Here is a 17,932-nt window from a genome sequence, read left to right as displayed (position 1 = left end):
AGATTTGTGAAAAGTATGATTTACATATAAATTGTACAAGTTTAAATGATACAAATAGGGGCCAGCGATGTGGCCTAGTAGGTTAAGCCTCAACCTGCAACACAGGGATCCCTTATGGACACTGGTTCAATTCCCGGCTGCTCTACTTCTAATCACTTCCTGCAAATAGCCTGGTAAAGTCATGGATGATGGCCCAAGTATTTGGGCCCCTGAACCCCTGTGGGAGACCCAGAAGAAGCTTCTGCATCCTGGCTTTGGATTGGCCCAGCTCTAGCCATTGTGGCCATTTGGGGAGTGAACCAGCCAGTGGAAGACCCCTTTTCTTATGTCTTTCCCTCTCTGTCTGTAACTCTGCCTCTCAAATAAATAAATCTTTAAAAAAAGAAATAAATGGTCCAATATTACTTACTGATACATATATAAAAGCACTACCACACTCAAAATGTTGAACATCTCTCTCATCCCATAAAGTTTTCCTTGTTGCCTTTTTGTTTCTCCCCCCTCTACCCGGCAGTCCTCAGAGCACTGTAGATTAGTTTGCATTTTCTAGAATTTTATATAAGTGGAATCATACAGTATAGTTTCTTTTTTTAATCTGCATCTTTAATTTTTTTGCTCAGCAGAATTATTTTGAGATCGTTCATGTTACATGTATGATTCTTTTTTTTTTAATTTAGTGGCATTCCACGGTGTGGTTGTCTACTCCAAATTATCTGTTCACTTACTTGGGTTCTTTCCAGTTTTTGGGTATTACAGATGAAGCTACTATTAACATTCAGGTCTTTGTACTTATGCTTTCATTTATTTTGGCCAAGTACCTAGATGTAAAATGCCTGAGTCATACGAAGGTGTATGTTCATTTTTTTAAGAAATTGTTAAACTATTTTGCAAATTATTTATACTATTTTATTTACTGGTTGTTAGTGTATGAGAGTTTTAGTTCCACATGTTTGCTAATAATACTTGGAATTTAATATTTAATATTACATATTCCTTGCAGTTTAATTTGTATTTCCCCAATAATTAGTGATGTTGAGAATATTTTTGTATGTTTACGTAATTTGTACATGGCTTGGTGAAGTGTCCAGTGAAATCTTACACATTTTATTGGATTTGCTTATTTTCTTGTTGAGCAAGTTCTTTATATATTAGGAATACAAGTCCTTTTTTGGATTTGTTAATATTTTCTCTGATTCTATTCTTTTAAAAGTGTCTTGTTCTTCAGATTGTGGTTAGATACATATGAAATTTACCATCTTAACTATTTTTTTTTTAAGATTTACTTATTTATTTGAAAGTGAGAGTTAGAGAGAAGAGAGACAGAGGGAGGGAGGGAGGGAAGGAGGTCTTCCATCCAATGGTTCACTCCCAAATTAACCACAATGGCCGGAGCTGTGCCAATCTGAAGCCAGGAGCTTCTTCGATTCTCCCACGCAGGTGCAGGGGCCCAGGGACTTGGGCCATCTTCTACTGCTTTCCCAGGCCACAGCAGAGAGCTGGACCAGAAGTAGAATAGCTGGGGCTCAAACCAGCGCCCATATGGGATGCTGACACTTCAGGCAAAGGCATTAACCTGCTGCGCCACAGCGCTGGCCCCTTAACTATTTTTAATAGTATAGTTTCAGTAGTGTCAAGTTCTTCATATTGCTGTGCAACTAGTCTTGAGAGGTTTTTCATCTAGAGAAAATGAAATGCTATACCCATTAAACAACTTCTCATTTCTCCCTCCCCCAAGCCTCTGGAGAACACTATTAGACTTTCTGTTCTTCCTTTGACTACTATATGAAGTCTGTCTTTTTGTCACTGGCTTTTTCCACATAGTATAATGTCCTCAAAAGTCATCCATGTTATAGCATGTGCTAGAATTTCCTTCTTTTTTTTTCTGACACTTTTTGTTACCCTAGAAGAACTACTGTCAAGTAATCCCTTAAAGGATATCCTGAAAAATGAAACAGTTTTTTTTAATGTATAAGTATTAAGCTGAATTAATTTTACCCTAACCATAGGGTTGATTATTTAGAATTTCTTTTTTAAAGGGGTAGCGCTGGCATCCCATATGGGTGCTGGTTCATTCTTTGGCTGCTCTACTTCTTATCCAGACCCCTGTTAATGGCCTGGGAAAAGCAGCAGAGGACCACCCAAGTATTTGGGCCCCTGCCATCCATGTAAGCGACCCGGATGAAGCTCCTGGTTCCTGACTTTGGCCTGACCCAGCACTGGCTATTGCGACCATCTGGGGAGTGAACCAGCAGATAGAATATCTCTCTCTTTGTCTCTCTCTTCCCCCTCTCTCTATGTAACTTTCAAAATAAATAAATCTTAAATAAATTCTTTTTAAGGCTAAATAATATTCCATTTGTATATACAGTAGTTCTTCCTTATCCTTTGGGGATGCATTCCAAGAAGCTGGCAGGGTGGGGCTGTATCATTGTGGAGAAAGCCACTTGACAGGTCACTTGAGTTTTTGAGGTCTCTTTATTGCCCCTCGCCCCCAGTTTTATGTAGTGCTGTCTTCCTAATGTGTGTGTTATTGGAATATTTTAATAGGAGAGAAGGACTTCCCCAATTTGATTACCCTTTTATTCTAAGATTGTGGGAAAGATCCCAAAGACTGACGATAGAGTACAGACTACACTGCATATTAGGTTTAAAAATATCTGAAAAGTGTCCTGTGGAGAGCTAAGGCCCCAGAGTTCTGATTCACAGTCCTCAGAGATCACTGAAGTAGTGTGGGAAGCAGAAGGCCAGGTCAGACTGCTGTGCCTGTGAAAACCTGCAGGCCCCTGGGGCTGTGGGGACTGGCAGTACCTGGTCCCTACTTCCCTACCCAGTTTGGCTCTTATATTTACCCATTTACATTTCTGAGGGAAAAAATCCTAAATTTAGACAACCATGGGTCATGCTTCTCAAGACACGGTCACCAAGAGTGCGGTGGCCGCCATCTTCCTGAGACCATCCTCAGCTGCTTTGGGTCCTGTGGCACTAGGGGCTCACACCCCTACTGAAGATGGGGGAAATGCCTGATGAGAGGAGGAACATCACCCTGGAGTGGACAGTTGGGAGGTCTCCCAAGGAGACTGTGGGTCCCAGGAGTCCTTGGGCTCATGCATCCATGGTGGGGTTTCGAGCTGGGAGTTGAAGGCCCCATCTTCAGTGGATGAGGCAGCTGTCTCCTGGCCTGGCACCCCTTTAGCTTTCCTCAGCATCCTTTGCCTCAGATGGGATCTCCTGCAAGTGGACCTGGCTCATTCCCTTGGCTGCACAGGACCTGCTGTCCCCAGCAGGACAGGACTGCAGCTCTGCACTGCACTGCTGCTGGGCACTCGCCTCAGAAAGGAGAAAGCGTGTCCACAAATAGTGGGAGGGCTGCCGAGTGCCTGCAGGCCTTTCAGCAGTGCTGTAGCTCCACGTGTGGGCTGTCCTAGGAAAAGAAGGCACCTGAAGATTCCTCAGGTGGTTTTAGAAAGCCCTTGGGTTTTATTAACATGGGAGAAGACCACTGATCACTGCGTGTTGTAAAGCTTCTGCTCATTGGACTGCCTTCTTTTTGTTCTTTTTTGTGTGTACCTGTGTGCCTATCTAGGTAGACAACTGGACATGTTGTGTTAAAAAGGTTTGTTTTTTTTTTTTTTTTTTTTTTTTGCTTTCAGTCTATATACAGTTGAGTCCTCATATCCTAAATAACTGATTGTGGAATAAACAGTTGAACAGTGAAAAAAATACAGTAGTCCTTCCTTATCCTTTGGGGGTACATTTCAGTATCCCCCATAGATGCCTGAAACCAGATAGTATCTGTCTATCTACCTACCTACCCTTCTAGCTATACACAAGCACATACACACACTCATACATACAAGTTTTGCACTATATTTTTCTTACATATCCATACCTATGATAAAGTTTAATTAGACACATCAAGAAATGAACAGTAATAACTAATACAAGAAAATCTTAGCAATATACTATAATAAATGTTATTTGTGGTATCTCAAAATATTTAAAAATGATTTTTAAAATGCATTTCCATTTTGTGTGAAAGGTAGAGAGACAGGGATAGGAACAGGGATCTTCAATTTGCTGGTTCATACTCCAACTTCTGGGAACAGCTGGGCCAGGGCCAGGCCAAAGCCAGGAGCCTGCAGCTCAATCTAAGTCTCCCATGTGGCTGACAAGGGCCTAGTTACTCAAGGTATCACCTGTTACCTTCTGGGATGCACTTTAGCAGGAAGTTGGAATTGGAAGTGGAGCCAGGACTTGAACCCAGGCAATGTAATGTGCAATGTGGTCATCCTACGCAGCATTTTACCTGTTGTGCCAAAAGCCCATCCCTCAAAATACTTTAGTGTACTTTCATCTTTTCATAGTTACCTTTTTTAAAAGAATTCTTCCTTTTTAAAACTCATTTATTTTGGGGTCTGCGCTGTGGTACAGCGGGTTAATGCCCTGGCCTGAAGTGCCAGCATTCCATATGGGCACCGGTTTGAGACCCGGCTGCTCCACTTCTGATCCAGCTCTCTGCTATGGCCTGGGAAAGCAGCAGAAGATGGCCCAAGTCCTTGGGCCCCTGTAACTGTGTGGGAGACGCAGAAGAAGCTCCTGACTCCTGGCTTCAAATCAGCGCAGCTCTGGCCGTTGTGGCCAGAGTGGGAAGTGAACCATTGGATGGAAGACCTCTCTCTGCCTCTCCTGCTCTCTCTATGTAACTCTGACTTTCAAATAAAAAAATAAATCTTTAAAAAAAAACCCTTTCATTTATTTTTACTTATTTAAGAGCAGAATGATAGAGAAAGAGACAGAGATCTTCTATCAGTGAATTCACTCCCCAATTGCTTCCAATTACCAGTGCTGGGCAAGGCGGAAGCAAGGAGCTTTTAACTCCATCTGGGTCTTCTGCATGAATAGAGGAACTCAGCCACTTGAGCCATCACCTGCTATCTGCCAGGGTGCACATTAGCAGGAAGCTGGGTCAGAAGTGCAGCTGGGACCTGAACCCTGGGACTCTGATATGGAATGAGGGCATCCCAAGTAGTGACCTAATAACCATTGTGCCATGATGCTTGCCCGATCTCTTCATTTGAAAAGGAAGCAATTATGATTTTCTTCGGCATAGCCGAATTTCCACCATCACAGTTCTTGTGCCTTGGGGCTATTGTGAAGTAAAATAAGGATACTTGAGTACAGTCTCTGTAATATCTTTTGATAGTTGATCTGATAATGAAGGTGGTTACTAAGTGACTGATGAGCTGATAGTATATATAGCATGGATGTGCTGGACAAAGGAATGATTTTATAAAATCTGTATTTAAAAAGTCACTGAACTTACTGTTCATCAACTGCTAAGAAAAAAAGAATGTAGGTGTGCCTTGTTGCCTTAGATTTTTTAAGGAAATGTATATGTAAGAAGCTAGAACTGTACTGTAAAGGTGTGTTGTGGTATTGTTCATTATAATTTGTTTAACCTCACTATAATAAATGACCTTCAGGTTGAACATTGAATTTTTTGAAAGATTTATTTTTTTTTTTGAAATTCAGAGTTACAGAGAGATCAGGAGATTGTGATGGGGGATGGAGAGAGAAATCCTTCATCTGCTGGTGCATTCCCCAGATGGCTGCAAATGGCCAGTGCTGGGCCAGGCTGAAGCCAGGAGCGAGGTCTCCCGCATGAGTGGCAGGGGCCCAGACACCTGGGTCATCTTTCACTGCTTTTCCATCTCCATTAGCAGTGAGCTGGATTGGAAGTGGAGCAGCTGGGACACAAACCAGTGCCCTTATAGGATGCTGGCACCGCTGTGCCATGATGCCAGCTGTGCCACAGTGCTGGCCCCAGATCATTGAATTTGAAGTTTCCTTGAATAAACCTTTACTGACATTTTTAGCAGTATTGATGGCTTTTGAAAAGTGATCCAAGTTCCCTGTGTGGCTCTCCTGAGTGTCTCATGGAAAGCCTCTCATGAGCGCGTCTGGCATTCAAGACTGTTTTCTTGGCCATGAAACTACCTTCTTTCCTAAGGTGCCATGTCTTGGCCATTGGCACCTCTTCCTTAACCAGATGTAATGAAAGATAGCTCTGCCTTTTGTGAATATTCTCCTGGTACCCTGTAGAATTTATGCCAGTGATACAAAGATGGCTTAATATTAGGAAATCTAGTAATCCCATCACTGAGTAAAATAAGGAAAGCCAGCTTATCCTATCTGTAGATGCCAAAAGATTTGATAAAGCCCAGCATAGTTTCTTCAAAGAAACCAGTGTTGGAAAATATATGAATCAACAATTGTTTGCATTTAACTTTTTTGTTTAATGATTATTTTTTGTTTCATAGTATGCTGCAAGCTCAAATTCAAGTGTGACATATATTTGAATTTAGTTCTGAAATCTGTCTATGTTAGATACTGTGCATATTGTCCTGCTTTGGGAAATTTTTGCCAATGCTACAGCATTACATTATAAATTTTTTTCTTTATAAGTCCTGTTTAAGAACTGAAGATGAGGTAAGACCTCATCTTCAACAAATCTACTAACAAGGAACATAAGTATAGGGTAATATAAAAATATAATGGCACTAATTTTTACAAACCATTCCAAGTGAGTATTTTCCAAATAGTCCCTTGGGTAGATGGTATCCATACTCATTCCTTTAACCATACTGGGAATTCCTTGGGAGTCCCCCTCTGTGCCAGTTTACTACTTTATCAGTAAAGTCCATCTTAGAACATATTTATAGGAGACTTTTCTTTGGTTTACTGCCTATATTTCATTTCTGTCTGTTTTCCTTCTACCTACCAGCATTTTGTGAAGTGCTTTCTGCTCTGCCTTTACCTCACTTCTTTATATGCCCTTCTAGGATGTTCACTGTTGTCAGGTTCAGCTATCCGTACGATGAGAACTTGCAAACTGGAGAAGGAAAGCAGGCAACAGTGGATATATAGCACACTAATGCCACCAGGCAGCCTTTCTGTTTTCATGTATGAACTGGATGCAGCAGCCTTGATTCTCCCCATCGACTCCCAAGACAGTAAAGTTGGGAACTGTACATAGTTTTGAACTTGGACGGAGGCCACAATGCCATTAGGTAGCGTCCAACTATTTAAGCTCAGGTGAATCTTGACGTAAATCTTGCAGTTTGCCTTCAAAGCCCTTAAATTCTGCCTTTATTTTCTTTAATTACTGTATGCAACAGACAAGGTAGAAGGAGAAGGAGTCACCAGGCAATAAGAAAAGAGAATGTTGAAGAAAAGCCCCTTCCTGTTGCCCAGAAGCCATTTATACTCCTGTGTTACAGCAGAACAGGTGTCCTGCTCTTCCTGCAGTGAAGTGGGATATTGGATTTCATTTTTGTCAAAGATCTGACAGTTGCCCTTTTAGCTTTGCCCATCTGGACAGCCCATGAAACAAAGCTACATTTCTGGGGAATATGCATTTTATTATTGACACCTTATACAGAGTGGTAAGAATCTGCTAAGCTTCTCTTACATTGTATTGAGGGACTTCAAATTGGGACATCTTTTGGGTACATTACATGTGTTGTATAGTAAGAGTTTGAAGAATTTCATTTTAGATTCTAGCCTGTGGAAACAATTAGAAGTAGTATTAGTATTGGTATTGATAATGACATGATAATGACAAAGTGTAAGCTCTGTAAGAGCCTACTTTACATCCCTCTGTCTGCTAGCACTGAAAAGCTACCTGACACCTCATAGATATTCAGGTAGTTGTTGAATAGACAGGTGGATAAATGAATCATGAACAGTAGCCAGCATTTATAAACTGTTAGTTTTGTAGGTACTATTTTAGGTTCTTTAAATAGATGATTTCATTATATCACAACAGTATAATAAAATATTTCCTGCCATACCAAATATATCTACAACTGAAAAAACTGAGAAAAATTGAACTACAACTCAGTGTTTTCTTTCACAATTTTTTATGCCTGTCATGAGCACTGTTTTAGATTAATTTGGATGTAGATTTAAAAATTATATCATTAATACATATACCTTAAAAGGAAAATACATTTGTTCAGCTAATTTTAACACAACTTCATTCAGAGTCTGACTCATCATTTTCCAACTCAGTCAGGTTTTACGTTTACACATACTATTGACCTCTGCCATTAAGGGTTATTGGTAATGTTCTAGATTAAAGAGTGTTACTCTGTTGGCCAGCGCCATGGCTCACTAGGCTAATCCTCTGCCTTGCGGCGCCTGCACACCGGGTTCTAGTCCTGGTCAGGGCGCCGGATTCTGTCCCAGTTGCCCCTCTTCCAGGCCAGCTCTCTGCTGTGGCCAGGGAGTGCAGTGGAGGATGGCCCAAGTCCTTGGGCCCTGCACCCCATGTGACCAGGGAGTGCAGTGGAGGATGGCCCAAGTCCTTGGGCCCTGCACCCCATGGGAGACCAGGAGAAGTACCTGGCTCCTGCCATCGGAACAGCGTGGTGCGCCGGCCACAGCGCGCTGGCTGCGGCGGCCATTGGAGGGTGAACCAACGGCAAAGGAAGACCTTTCTCTCTGTCTCTCTCTCACTGTCCACTCTGCCTGTCAAAAAAAAAAAAGAGTGTTACTCTGTTGTTTCTAGTTCTGTCCAGGTTGTTGAAACCCATTGTGCCACTTTATGTTTGTTCAAACTCAGAGTTTGTTTTTACTCAGTTGAAACACATCATTACTAGTTAAGCAACTTTTTTTTTTTTTTTTAAGATTTATTTATTGAGGCTGGCGCTGTGGTGTAACAGATAAAGCTGCTGCCTGCAGTGTGCCGGCATCCCATGTGGGCACCAATTTGTTTCCCGGCTGCTCCACTTCTGATCCAGCTCTCCGCTTACGGCCTGGGAAAGCAGTGGAAGATGGCCCAAGTCCTTAGGCCCCTGCACCCACATGGAAGACTGTGAAGAAGCTTCTGGCTCCTGGCTTTGGATGGGCACAGCTCTGGCCATTGCTGCCATCTGGGGAGTGAACCAGCGGATGGAAGATATCTCTCTCTCTCTCTCTCCCTCCCTCCCTCCCTCCCTCCCTCCCTCTCTCCCTTTCCCCCTTCTCTCCCCTCTCCCCCCCTCCCCCCTCTCTCCCCTGTCTCCCCTCTCTCCTCTGTCCTCTCTCCTCTCTCTCTCTCTCTCTCTCTTTCTCTGTCTCTGCTTCACTGTAACTCTGCCTTTCAAATAAATAAATCCTTTAAAAAAGAGAGAGGCAGAGGTAGAGAGAGAGAGGTCTGCCATCCGCTGGTTCATTCCCCAGATGGCCACAGTGGCCAGAGCTGAGCCAATCAGAAACCAGGAACTTCCTCCAGGTCTTCCACATGGGTGCAGGGGTCCAGACACTTGAGACATCTTCTACTGCTTTCCTAGGCCATAGCAAGGAGCTGGATCAGAAGAGGAGCAGCTGGTACTCGAACCAGCACCCAGCAGGCTTTACCTGCTGCCCCACAGCACTGGCCATTAAGCAACTTTTATTCAGAGTCCACAGAATATAAACCAAAATGTTAATAGTGGTTTTGTCTCCAGTAGTGATTGGACTACAAGTGGTTTTTGTTTTCTTCTTGTCTGTTCTCCAATTTCTATACATATCCATATGCCCATATGCCCATCTACATACTTGCACTAACATGTACATGAGCACATGCGCGCACGCGCGCACACACACACACACACACTTCATTCCCTTGCTTTATTTATTTATTTTTTTGACCGGCAGAGCGGACAGTGAGAGAGAGACAGAGAGAAAGGTCTTCCTTTGCCGTTGGTTCACCCTCCAATGGCCGCCGCGGCCGGCGCACCGTGCTGATCCGAAGGCAGGAGCCAGGTGCTTCTCCTGGTCTCCCATGGGGTGCAGGGCCCAAGCACCTGGGCCATCCTCCACTGCACTCCCTGGCCACAGCAGAGAGCTGGCCTGGAAGAGGGGCAACCGGGACAGAATCCGGCACCCCGACTGGGACTAGAACCTGGTGTGCCGGCGCCGCAAGGCGGAGGATTAGCCTAGTGAGCCACGGCGTCGGCCCATTCCCTTGCTTTAACTGTGGGTCATGATCACTCTACAGTCTCTTCATTTGGATAATTGGGGAATAAAATTCATCCTTGTATGGGGTGGTCCTTGCTGCCTTGGGACTGAAAGGTCCTAGTAGTCTGCCCCTGGGTGGGACTAGGTTCTCTGCTGACCTCTAGTGGCGGTAGGTTGTATGGCACTAAGCCATAGGCATCCGTATCTTGTTACTTGATGGTTAATGCAGAACTTTCAGACTCCCACTAGCATTTTTAGGAAAGTACTTTGTAATTGTCCTTTGATAGGTAATGCATACTCCCATGAGTTTGAGTTACTGTTGCCTGTCTGTCTGCCAATACAGTTTGAACCTTCTTCTTGGAAATTGAGAAGCTTTTATAGGAGTTATAGGTAAACTCCACATTAAGAACAAGAAAATGTGTGTGGAGAATTCATGTGAGTAGAACAGAATTTGGATGAGCAGGCTGAGCTTGCGTTCTGAGTAAGCTTCAAGGCTTTCTTTGTAATTTTTCTATTTAGAAAATTTGTATTTTGCTTTTCGTTTTGTGTTTTGGGGTATGTGTCTGTGTGTTTTGTTTGGGATGGATGTGGCTTGGGAGTGGAAAGAGGTACATGGCAGCAGTTCATTCTCTTGGAAGAAGAAGAGCAGTAAGTTCTTTCTGTTGAAATCATCTGCCTCTGTGCTACCTGCCATGCATAATCATGGAAGGGAGGGACAGTGCTAAGATGAAGGCATGAGACACTTCTCTCACCAGGAACCCTGCTGGGCCTTAGTGAGGCAAGGAGGCAGGACCCATCAAGGAAGAGTAAATGACCATTGAAGCAAAAAATACATACTAATTTTCCAATCAGGTAACTCTCAACCTTCTGAAATTTATAATTCCTTTGACATCCATTTTAGCATTTAATCTATCCAGTTAATAAAAAAATTATTATACCCCTTAAGTCCTTCTTTTTATATTGTAAAAATGTCACATTGTAATTATCTTACAATCTCCTTTATGTCTGAGATTATTGATCAATGTAATTTTAAGATTTTCACTTGTTAATAATTAAAAACCACCTTATTATGCAGCATACTTGCTGCCATGATGTTATTTGAGAATGAAGCAAGTGAATATCTAATCCTCTAGTAGTCTTTAAAAAGATTTAATCTTCTTCTCTTTATAACCAGGATTTTAAGGCAACATTAAGATTGCAGTGTTTGTTTTTAAACAGATGCTTGTTATTTCTGCCAGGGATACTGCAGTAGCTTCCTTACTAGTCTCTTTGGTTCTCTTCTACTTCCAGGTGAATATTTTGCAACCCCAGCTCTATTACTCAGTGACTGCTTGTCACAAACAGTAAAATTCAGATTTCTTTTCCTAGCATTTAAGAGCCTCTAGAGTCCTGTCACCAGCTTTGTTTATTCTACTCTTAGTTCATGCATATTTGCTTGTAACACACTTTTTTTCTCATTATGTCTACTAATTCACTAAGTATAAAAAATTAAAATGTTACTCAGCAGTACCTCTTGGTTTCCATTTTTCATACTGATCATAGGGCCCAAATGGGAGACAAATGTTTCCTATTAGACTAGTTTCTTTCCTTTTGTGTCCCTCTCATATCCCTTTTGCCAAATCTGTTAGACCTTAAAAAAAAAAAAAATGGGCTTTAAGCTGGCAAATTAGGCAATGGCTAGGCTACTTTAGTCTTATTTGTTTGGACCTACTAGGAGTGTTTTACCTTCAGAGAGCTTGATATTACTGAATTTTAATTTTTTAGGCTTTTTATTATTATTAGTCTTTTGCCAGTTGTTGGACAAAATGTTATTTGGTAGTTTTCATTTGTAACTTCTTGTTTACAATTAAGTATGTTTTTATGTTTGTTGTCCATTTGTTTTTTCATATAAATTGACTCATATCTTTAGCCCACTTACTTTCTTGGTGATTTTTTAAAAACTGATCCTTTATTTGTTCCAAATGTTAACCATTTTTCTCTAGAACATGTCACAAATAATCTTTTTTTCTATTTTTTCTTAAAAATTCATGGTCTTGGCCGGCGCCGCGGCTCACTAGGCTAATCCTCCGCCTTGTGGCGCTGGCACACCGGGTTCTAGTCCTGGTTGGGGCACTGGATTCTGTCCCGGTTGCCCCTCTTCTCTTCCAGGCCAGCTCTCTGCTATGGCCCAGGAGTGCAGTGGAGGATGGCCCAAGTGCTTGGGCCCTGCACCCCATGGGAGACCAGGAGAAGCATCTGGCTCCTGCCTTCGTCTCAGCGCGATGTGCCGGCCGCAGCGCGCCGGCCGTGGTGGCCATTGGAGGGTGAACCAACGGCAAAAGGAAGACCTTTCTCTCTGTCTCTGTCCCTCTCTCTCTCACTCTCACCGTCCACTCTGCCTGTATTAAAAAAAAAAAAAAAATTCATGGTCTTTTCTGACATCTAGATCTTCTTGGCCTATGTAGTTTCCAAAACTGGCAAATGTGTTGGCTGTGTGTGGCTCTAATGTAATTGTCTCCTAAACACCACAAGGCCATGGGAGATTTTGTTCTTTCTGATGTAACCCCAGTTGTATTTCACACAAATATTTAGCAGCTGTTCCTCTGAGAAAACTTACTGTATGGTTCAGGGCCCTTAAAATCAACCATACCAGGCTAGCTGTCCATGGAAAGCCTTATATTGACTTTTCTTTCCTCCTGCTTACACGGTTGTAATCCTCAACCAGAAAGGTACAATTGCAGATTTAATTCCCAAAAGGAATTACGTAAGGCAAGCTATAGGGAAGAAGCTAATCAGAAATTTTTGTCCTTTCTGGAATTTCAGTTCGTTTAGTTTTCATTGCTTACATGATTTCTGAGATCTATAAAAATGTAATTTAAAAAAAATTCCAGTTTTTCCAATTCATTACAACAGGAGCAGATTTCTGCCACCTATTGCATCTTACTTAGAAGTAGAAATCCTTCTTGTAGAGTCCCCTTTGAGTTTTCTGTGAATCCAGTAAAATTATCTGAAAATAGTATCATTTATTTCCACTGTTTATATGTGTATGTATATATCTATGTTTATATGTATATATATTTCTTATATCAAGAAATCCAGCATAGTATTATAAGTATAGAAGTGATAGCAGTCATTGTTACTTTTTTGATTTCAACAGATGAGTTTTTAATATTGTACTATCAAGGTATTTGGTATTTATTTAAATACCCTTTATCAGATTGAGGAAGTTCTCCATTCTTGATTTGCTAGAGAATATTTAAGCATGAATGGATGTTGAATTTTATCAGATGTTTTTCTGCTTTTAAAAGGTAACAGAATTTTTCACTTTTATTCTGTTAATGTGAATTATATTCAGTTGGTTTTCAAATATTAATCTGAACTGAAATGCTAGACTAAATCCAACTTGATTGTGACATATGAGTGAGGGTGTTTCAAAAAGTTGGTGGAAAATGGAATTAATAGTATAAGTTTAATTTGATGCAGAAGCAATTGTGAAACCATTTTGATGCAGAAACAATCTTTAAACCTATGCATAAGTTTTTCATTATATTTGGATGAGGTGAAAAAATTCTCAGATGCAAGAAGAAATCACCAAAACTGATGCTAGAAGTGAACAGCATAAATAGTCCTAAATTAAGGAAATGGGATTTGCAATTCAAAGCCTTCCCACATGGAAAATTTCATTCCTAGACATCTTTGCCAGCAAAATTTATCAAACATCTAATGAACTGAAAATGGCAAATTTAGACAAACTATTCCAAAAAATACAGAAGGAGAAAATACTTCCTAGCTTATTTTAGGAGGTCATCATAGTATTATTGAGATGCTTGACAAGGAAATTATTAGAAAAAATATATTTTACTCTTGTTCAAGAACATAGGTGCAAAACTTAAAAATATTAACAAACTGAATTTATTATATACAAAGCGTAGTATTATATGCAATAATATATATATTTTTACAAAGGATAATATGAGGCTTCTTCCAAAATCCATGGAAAATGGAATTAAAAGTATGAGTTTATTTTGATGCAAAAACTGAAATCTGGTCCCAATGTAACAGTGCTGATTTGAGCCTTTTAGTGGTGATGAGAGTATTAAAAGATATTACTGCCTTTCTTGGGTTCATTCTCATGAAAGCAGGTTATTGTAAAAAGTTTCACTGCTTCTGCACATACCTGCTTGCCTTGCTGCTTTCCACCATGAGCTGAAGCAGCATGAGTCCCTTGCAAGTGTCACACTTTTGGGCTTCCCAGCCTCCAGAAATATGAGCCAAATAATCCTCAATTAATTAATTTCCCAGTCTTGGGGTAGTCTGTTACAGCGATAGAAAACAGACTGAGACACTCACCAACAGTTGTTATCTTGTCTCTTTTGGATAATAGCTGTTTTAGTTTGTGGAGGTGATAAAGGTTGTTGATTTGATTTGTACTTTCCTGGTGATTAGTGGCACTCAATTTTTTCCCATCTACCTGTTAGCTATTGTGGGTATTATTTTGAGAATATCCATTCAAGTTTTTTTGTCCATTTTTAATTGGGTTATCTGGGTCTTTTGCTATATTTAGTTGTTTGAGTTCTTTTATATACTTTGGATATTAGCTCATTGTCAGATGTATAGTTTGCAAATATTTCCCCCATTGTGTAGATTGTCTCTTTCCAAGAATCCATCTACTCTGTTAGCTTTGCTGTGCAGAAGCTTTTTATTTCTATGCAATCACATTTGTCTGTTTTTGCTTTTGTTGCCTGTGCTTTTGAGGTCCTTTCCAAAAAATCTTCCCCCAAATCATTGTCATGAAACATTTCTTCAGTTTTATGTTTTTCATCTTATGCTCAAGTTCTTAGTTCTCAGTGACATTACCAAAATTACTCATGTGCCTTTATTTGTAACATATGTATATGAGTTTAATTTCAGTACAATGTTAATACTGAAAGTTTTTCAAATTTAATTTGTTTAATTTTAATGTGTTATTATTTAAAATTTTTAAGATTTTTATTTATTTATTTATTTGAGAGGTAGAGGGAGAGACAGAGAGAGAAGTCTTTGATCCTCTGGTTCACTCTCCAAATGACTGCAATGGCCAGAGCTGAGCCTTTGTGAATCCAGGAGTCAGGAGCTTCTCTCAGGTTTCCCATGCAGGTGCAGGGAACCAAGCACTTGGGCCAGCTTCCACTGCTTTCCCAGGCCATAGCAGGGAGCTGGATTGGAAGAGGAGCAGATGGGATGCAAACTGGTGTCCATATGGGATGCTGGCACTGCAGACGGAGGCTTAGCTTACTACACCATAGCACCAGCCCCAGAATTTCATTAGTGTGCTGCGAAATAAATAATTTTTATTTAAGAAGGTAAGGTTTCTTATTTTTATTATTTTTCCTGGTTAGTTTTCTGATAAGTAGATTAAATATAAACCTTTATGACGTCTGCACTATCGCAAGTACCTTTGGTTAACTTAAAATATTTCTACTTCTTATGGCACTACTCTCACCCACGGCTCAATTTGTTGTTCCAGGTTAGAATGATTTCTTGTTCCAGTAATAGGGACCTGTCATCTTTATAATGCCTCAAAGATATTCTTTTATTGTAATTATCAGTTTAAGAAAAGGACTTTTGGCTGATATATTTACTAGTGATCTGCTTCAAGAAAATACTGACTCCCAAACCAGACAGATTATTCTTTTTATATATATGTGTAAATTAAGGTATCTTAATGTTATTTCAGAGTTTTGTGATTTCTTAAATGAAGCATTCTTCTTGATCTCATATGCAATCAATGGTTCTCTGTTTTTATTCCACTTGTTTCTGTTGAAGGAATTTTCATAACCAGTTGTTATTTCTTCTCTGTAACTCCTCCATGGAATTTACCAAAGTATTATGTAATTTTCATGGCATAGGCTTTTTTTCCAGTCCCCCTTCTGAAAATCCATATTCTGTCAACCTCTAATATATATTTAATATTCTTCTATTGCATATCCAACAGACAATAAAATGCAGCCTTGACTCATCAAAATATTATAGTACTTGAACCTCTTCTTGGGTAGGACAAAGAGCTTAGGTATTTGATAATTTACTTTCTGTTTACCTTCCCTCTCCTAGCTTACTTATATGCTGTTGTTGTCTTCATCATATATTTTAATTTGTATCAAACCCTACAAAGCATAATTATTACTGCTTTTTAAAAATATTATTTAAAAGGTAGAGTACAGATGGAGACAGAGATCTTCCATCCCCTGGTTCACTCCCCCAAATGCCTGCAACAACTAGGGCTGGGTCAAGCTGAAGCCAGAAGCCTGGAATTCAGTCTGGGACTGTCACATGGGTGGTTGGGATGCAACTACTTGAGATATCATGGGCTGCCTCCCCAGGTGCACGTTAGCAGGAAGCTAGAATTGGAAGCAGATCTGAAACTTGAATCCAGGCACTCCTGTATGGGATGCCATGTTCCAAGTAGTAATTTAACTACTGTGCCAAATGCCTGCCCTGTTACTGCTTTTTTGTGTGGCCAAGTACTCATGTGCCATGTATTATTATATTATCTTATTTAAAACAACTGTATGTGGTAAAAATTTTCCTTATGTAAATGGATAAAAACCAAGAGTTCACATAGTTTACAATTTTGCACAGCCAGTAATTGTCAAATTCGGGATTTAAACAAGCTATATGAGCCTAGGGTTTGGACATTTAACCAATATAAACTGAAGTCATGATTAATTTTTTTTCTTCCCTTTCTCACTGGTAAAGAATGACACAAACTAAAAAGTCTCACTTAGTAATTTTAATATTTTTGAATATTTATTAAATAAATATTATTTAATATTTTTGAATTATTATATTTGTTGCATGGGCCTACTCTGACCAATATGAGGGTAAAGTTAATTTTTTTTCATTCTTTTAGCTGATATAGCCCAAAGATACAGAATAAGCAAATACCCAACTCTCAAATTGTTCCGTAATGGGATGATGATGAAGAGAGAATACAGAGGTCAGCGATCAGTGAAAGCACTTGCAGATTACATCAGGCAACAAAAAAGTGACCCAATTCAAGAAATTCAGGATTTAGCAGAAATCAACTCTCTTGATGTAAGTTGTTAACGTTTGCTAGATCAAATGAGCATTGCCTAATTGATTAATGTAAACAAAATCTAATGCAAGTAGAGAATCTGGGCATTCTACTATGGATTTGGCATGTACGTATTTAGTGATTTGAATTTTTCTGGAATTAATTCTCAAGGAAAATGTTGATGTTTTTGTGAACTTGTGGATTAAGTTGTATTAATTTCAATTAATTGAGGGCAAAGAAAGCCTGAATTACAAAGAAATAGAGGTTACAGTTAAGCACATACAGTTGAGTTTTCCATATTTTCCCTGGAGGTGACCTTCACGCTCTGGTAACTCCTATGGTTGTCCGTTGTGTCTGTTTTAGTGCCCTTTAAAATGTCCATCTCTAACCCATAAACTTTGTAAACTCCTCTTTTTGTATACTAAGTAGTACAAACAATTTTGGCTTTAACACAATCACTTATTGTAATGTAGGGCTGGAGATTTGATTTTACACTACTTAGAAGTTAATGCTAGCCAGTTACCATTTTATGGATGCTGTCAGAGGACGTAAGACTGCTGGGTTAGAAACAGTGGACTTTATTGCTCATGTCACAGCAGACTGTGGGCATGTTTGCTTTCATTTCCTTGCTATTTAAATACTAAGGAGCCTACACAAGGGGCACAGATGGATGCCTGCACCTATGGTAGGGAGTAGTGGACACTGGACCTGGGAACTCCCTGTTTCACAGCAAGTAGTGTGATACCTCACTTAGCACTGCTTGCTTTAAGTACAATGCTGAGAAACAGCCTGGGGAGAGAGTGCTCCAGGGTCTTGCATTTCTAGCATATGCAGTAAGATGTGTAGGAGTGTAAGAGACCCTTGGAGGACTCTCTGCCAACTGTCACAAGTTATGACTTGATGAATTGTTTTAAC

The 17,932-nt window shown here is 40.2% G+C and overlaps 1 protein-coding gene across 2 annotated transcripts in view; it reads left to right on the top strand.

Annotated features, from left to right (window-relative positions):
• Positions 1-17,932, top strand: part of ERP44 (endoplasmic reticulum protein 44) — a 112,170-nt gene that overhangs the window by 55,004 nt on the left and 39,234 nt on the right. For both annotated transcript variants that reach the window (XM_017349290.4, XM_070054888.2), the window contains one exon: positions 16,853-17,037. In XM_017349290.4, coding sequence (XP_017204779.1) covers positions 16,853-17,037 — 185 coding nt within the window. The remainder of the gene's footprint in view (positions 1-16,852; positions 17,038-17,932) is intronic.

This window comes from Oryctolagus cuniculus, chromosome 1 (assembly GCF_051225735.1).
Source record: "Oryctolagus cuniculus isolate XC-2025 breed Fujian yellow rabbit chromosome 1, ASM5122573v1, whole genome shotgun sequence".
Lineage (NCBI taxonomy): Eukaryota > Metazoa > Chordata > Mammalia > Lagomorpha > Leporidae > Oryctolagus > Oryctolagus cuniculus.
Note: the sequence above shows the minus strand (reverse complement) of the source record. Positions and strands in the feature narration are given on the sequence as shown.